The 4,305-nt window shown below is 36.1% G+C and overlaps 1 protein-coding gene across 1 annotated transcript; it reads left to right on the top strand.

Annotated features, from left to right (window-relative positions):
- LOC108480566 (glycolate oxidase 1-like) lies at positions 1 to 3,774 on the top strand. Its single transcript, XM_017783603.2, has 12 exons — positions 1 to 298; positions 1,438 to 1,606; positions 1,697 to 1,821; positions 1,906 to 1,952; positions 2,073 to 2,150; positions 2,222 to 2,346; positions 2,445 to 2,511; positions 2,607 to 2,669; positions 2,778 to 2,847; positions 2,934 to 3,034; positions 3,110 to 3,214; positions 3,319 to 3,774. The coding sequence occupies exons 2-12, from the start codon at positions 1,470 to 1,472 to the stop codon at positions 3,508 to 3,510; spliced, it is 1,110 nt and encodes a 369-aa protein (XP_017639092.1). The 5' UTR covers positions 1 to 298; positions 1,438 to 1,469; the 3' UTR covers positions 3,511 to 3,774.
- The last annotated feature ends 531 nt before the right edge of the window (positions 3,775 to 4,305 follow it).

Genomic DNA, 4,305 nt, shown 5'->3' with positions numbered 1-4,305 from the left:
AAGAACCACTGTGAAACACACAAAGGATAAGTGGATGAGAGTTCCCCAATACCCCAAAATAGGATTTGGTCTCAATTTCTCACCTCCAAATGCTCATCCACTTAAACTTGTAATTTCCATATAATATAATATAAATATATACTCTTACTTGTTTTAATATGGATCCCATTTTTTTAATATAAAACCTTTTTTTTAAACATTTTTCATTGCCAATCAGTCCCTTATTAATAAGTAGAGTATTTCCATAACTGGTTTAATTCCCTTCATGCACTGTGCTCCATAGTCTTGGAACCCAAGGGTATGCCTTTTCTCTACCTTATTTCATGGTCTTTTGGCCATGTCGGTTTAGATAGTAGACTAAAATATGTACACTTTCTATGATTCTGCTGCATTATTCAATTTTACACTACATTTCCCCCATATATGTTTTGCTATGTTAGCTAAATTTCAGTTTAATTCTCTGATATTGGTGTGTTGGACATATAAACTTTATCCCAAGTTCTTTTCATATGTTGGGATGATAATTTTTCTATATTCATATTCAAATATATATTGAATAGGAGTATTTTAGAATAAATGAATTTGACTCAGTAAATTATTATGTAGTTTGTATTTATGTTTTTCCATTGAATATTTTGGGTTAAATATCTTTCTTTCTTGTTCCTTTTATCTGAATTTATGTTATTTAAATTCAAGTTGAATGTTAAAATATGAGTATGTATTTAGGACGAATATTTCTAACATATTTAAAGTATCCTATAATAAATTCATATCTGAATATATATGAAATGTAAATATTGAATGAAGATGCTTAAAGAACAAATAAAAGTTGGGAGTTAATTTTCATGTTAAACATGTAGTTAAAAGTATTGAAAAATGGAAGCAAATGGCTCACGAATTCAATTTCTTAATTTCAAAGGGTAGAGCCTCATTTATTTTAATTGGTTTTGTATCTTACATATCTTATCGGGTAAATTTTAGTAAAATTTATGCTAATACGAATCCAAAGAATTTCTATTTTTGAAATTTAAAGGAATTTTTAAATATATTAAAAGAAATTCTAAATACATAGAAAATTTTAAAATATTTATATACACAATGAACCATGTCTATGTCTATGTCTATGTAACATAAGTTGAATTAGTTTCTTCTCATCTCTATAGTTTTATGCATGTATTTGGAACTTTGTTATAACATGGTTTAGTTTAATATTATTTTTTAAAATATTTTAAAATTACTAAAAGAATATTTTTTTTAAAAAATTGATTTAATTATTTAAATGTTTATGTAAAGTTAGGTAGATAATGAATGCAAAAAAAAAGATGCTCATAGTCTAGGTCTTGAAGCCCGACATTTGATTGAACTATTGTCCGTACCATTCAGTCTGGTTACATTGTTTTGGTCCCTAATCCTAACTGGTATCATATGTTTTTTCAGACAGAAGACTCTTTTAACATTTCACCGCAAAGATGGAGATAACAAATGTGACCGAGTATCAAGAAATTGCAAAGCAAAAGTTGCCAAAGATGGTGTATGACTACTACGCATCTGGTGCTGAGGACCAATGGACATTGCATGAGAATAGATTTGCTTTCACTAAGATACTGTGAGCTTTTTTTTTTCAAAACAAAGACCAGATTGTTCCTTTATTGCTAAATGTTTATGTCTCAATTTGTTTACATTCTTTGTTCTTAAGGTTTCGTCCTCGTATTCTCATCGATGTAAGCAAGATAGACATGACCACAACTGTGTTGGGTTTCAAGATATCAATGCCTATCATGATTGCCCCAACTGCCTTTCAAAAAATGGCTCATCCTGAAGGTATGGAATCGGTTTCATTTTGTTATTTAGTTCTTGTTTCATGGAAGCCAATTTGAGTGAGATCCCTTTCAATTTGTGTGACAGGGGAGTATGCAACAGCTAGGGCTGCATCGGCTGCTGGAACTATCATGGTTTGGTTTCTCATTCCCGACTTATTTAACCCTAATCGTCGAATGTTTTTATGCTAAAACCGATCCATAACCGGTGACAGTGTTCCAATTCATTTTTAACTTGCTTGTTGATCATTTCAGACATTATCCTCATGGGCAACTTCTAGTGTTGAGGAGGTTGCTTCGACAGGACCCGGCATTCGGTTTTTCCAACTCTATGTAAGTTCAATAATGCATACATTGGTGTCCTATATTTGTACATCAACTGATCTTCGATGTCAAATCTCAAGGTATACAAGGACAGGAATGTAGTTGCACAGCTAGTTAGAAGAGCCGAGAGGGCTGGTTTCAAGGCAATTGCCCTTACAGTTGATACTCCGAGACTCGGTCGCAGAGAAGCTGATATCAAGAACAGGTATTATTGTCTCGCAGTGTCTTCGAGGCTGTTAAGCATTCTTCGTAATATATTCGAGTTACACTCAAAGAGTCTTATGTTTCAAAATTCCCTTGCAGGTTCACTTTACCACCATTTTTGACATTGAAGAACTTTGAAGGTTTGGACCTTGGCAAGATGGATAAAGTGAGTAGTCCTTTCGACATTAGTGTTAAAAAATATACTAATGAGATGAGCATTTGTTTCCTATGATGTTTAACTTGTTATTGGGAGCCATGCAGGCTGATGACTCGGGTCTTGCTTCGTATGTTGCCGGACAAATCGATCGTTCCCTTAGCTGGAAGGTACGTATGTGCACAAGCCGATCCAGGGATTCTATCGGTTAATTTACAATGTACATGCTATAGTTTTGATTAAACGTGTAATAAATGAACTCTATTGGCTATGCATAGGATGTGAAATGGCTTCAAACAATCACTACATTGCCAATTCTTGTGAAGGGTGTACTCACTGCTGAAGATGGTAAGAAAGAACTCGAACCCTTCTCTGTTTCTCCGTTTCGATAACATATACTGGTTTTTTGAACTATACCTATGCTTGTCTCACAGCAAGGATAGCGGTAGAGGCTGGAGCAGCCGGAATCATCGTCTCCAACCACGGAGCTCGCCAACTCGATTATGTTCCTGCCACTATCATGGCCCTGGAAGAGGTAAACAATGGTTTCAGACATAGGGAGCACATTACCAAAAACTTCATGTTTCACAAATTATTGAAACTCTCTCAGGTTGTCAAAGCTGCTCAAGGTCGGGTTCCTGTCTTCTTGGACGGTGGTGTCCGGCGTGGAACCGATGTTTTTAAAGCTTTGGCATTGGGAGCCTCTGGTATATTTGTAAGTATATAACTGTCCTGCCCCTATAGGGGCTGCACCATGAATCTGCAAAAGTTGATATTATACAATGGTGCAATATTATAACAATGATGCTTAAATCTCAGATTGGGCGACCAGTGGTGTTCTCATTGGCTGCTGAAGGAGAAGCTGGCGTGAGGAAAGTGCTTTCGATGCTGCGTGAGGAGTTCGAGCTAACCATGGCGTTGAGCGGTTGTCGTTCGCTCAAAGAAATCACTCGTGACCACATCGTGACAGAATGGGACAGTCCTCATCCTCGTCCGGCCCCGAGACTGTAGAGCGCTATATATTATGGGCCTGGAACTTTAGCCAAGCAAATCGCAGGATGAACTTACCCGGAGCTCAAGAGATATATATAGCATCCGCATAGCATTTATGGCATAAAATTACTCTGTTTTTTTTCTGTGGGAACATGTTTCTGTTTCATTGAGTTAAAAGGTTATGTAATGATAATGTTGGCTACTGCTGCCTTTTCACTGTATATTCTTTTCTTAAAAACGATTTGCTGATATGAGTCTTCATAAATGAACATTAATCAATAATTCTGCTTTCTGCTTAAGATTCAATAGTTTTCAGTCACCAAATCATTTGTATTTGCAGCAGCACTATAGTTAAGATTTAGGGAAATATGCATTTGGTTCGTTGGTAATATGAGTCTTCATATTATGTGTGATATATTTTTCTTAAAATTAAATTTTATTGCGGGTCTCTCTACATAAATCCTGTATTTGTCGCGTGAGAACAAGCATGGCTGCTGCACATCATTCTAATCAGTAATGCATGATCACATTCGACCTCAATTTTTCGAAATCCTCCGTTTCGGGCCGAGATTAGTCCCTCAAGAAGAGCTCTAGCTGCTGCTTGAAAAATACCAGCAACTCCCAGGCATTTAGCATAGCCAACAATCCAACAAGCATTTGAATCTCGTAAAACTCCACCACTTGCCGTACCTTTCGTGTCAAAATCCATAGAAGCCTCCGAATTAAGCTTGATCCAACCATTCTGGGGTGGTCTCCAAGACTCGCAAGGATCATACTGGACGATAACATTATGTTTTGGAATCGAAACCTGCA

This window comes from Gossypium arboreum, chromosome 1, assembly GCF_025698485.1.
Source record: "Gossypium arboreum isolate Shixiya-1 chromosome 1, ASM2569848v2, whole genome shotgun sequence".
Lineage (NCBI taxonomy): Eukaryota > Viridiplantae > Streptophyta > Magnoliopsida > Malvales > Malvaceae > Gossypium > Gossypium arboreum.
Note: the sequence above shows the minus strand (reverse complement) of the source record. Positions and strands in the feature narration are given on the sequence as shown.

Excerpts from the sequence above, each read along its gene's own strand:
- LOC108480566 (XM_017783603.2), top strand. The coding sequence starts at position 1,470 with ATGGAGATAACAAATGTGACCGAGTATCAAGAAATTGCAAAGCAAAAG. Across the intron at positions 2,670-2,777 it reads ATCGTTCCCTTAGCTGGAAG|GATGTGAAATGGCTTCAAAC; the intron begins GTACGTATGTGC and ends GGCTATGCATAG. Across the intron at positions 3,035-3,109 it reads CTATCATGGCCCTGGAAGAG|GTTGTCAAAGCTGCTCAAGG; the intron begins GTAAACAATGGT and ends AAACTCTCTCAG.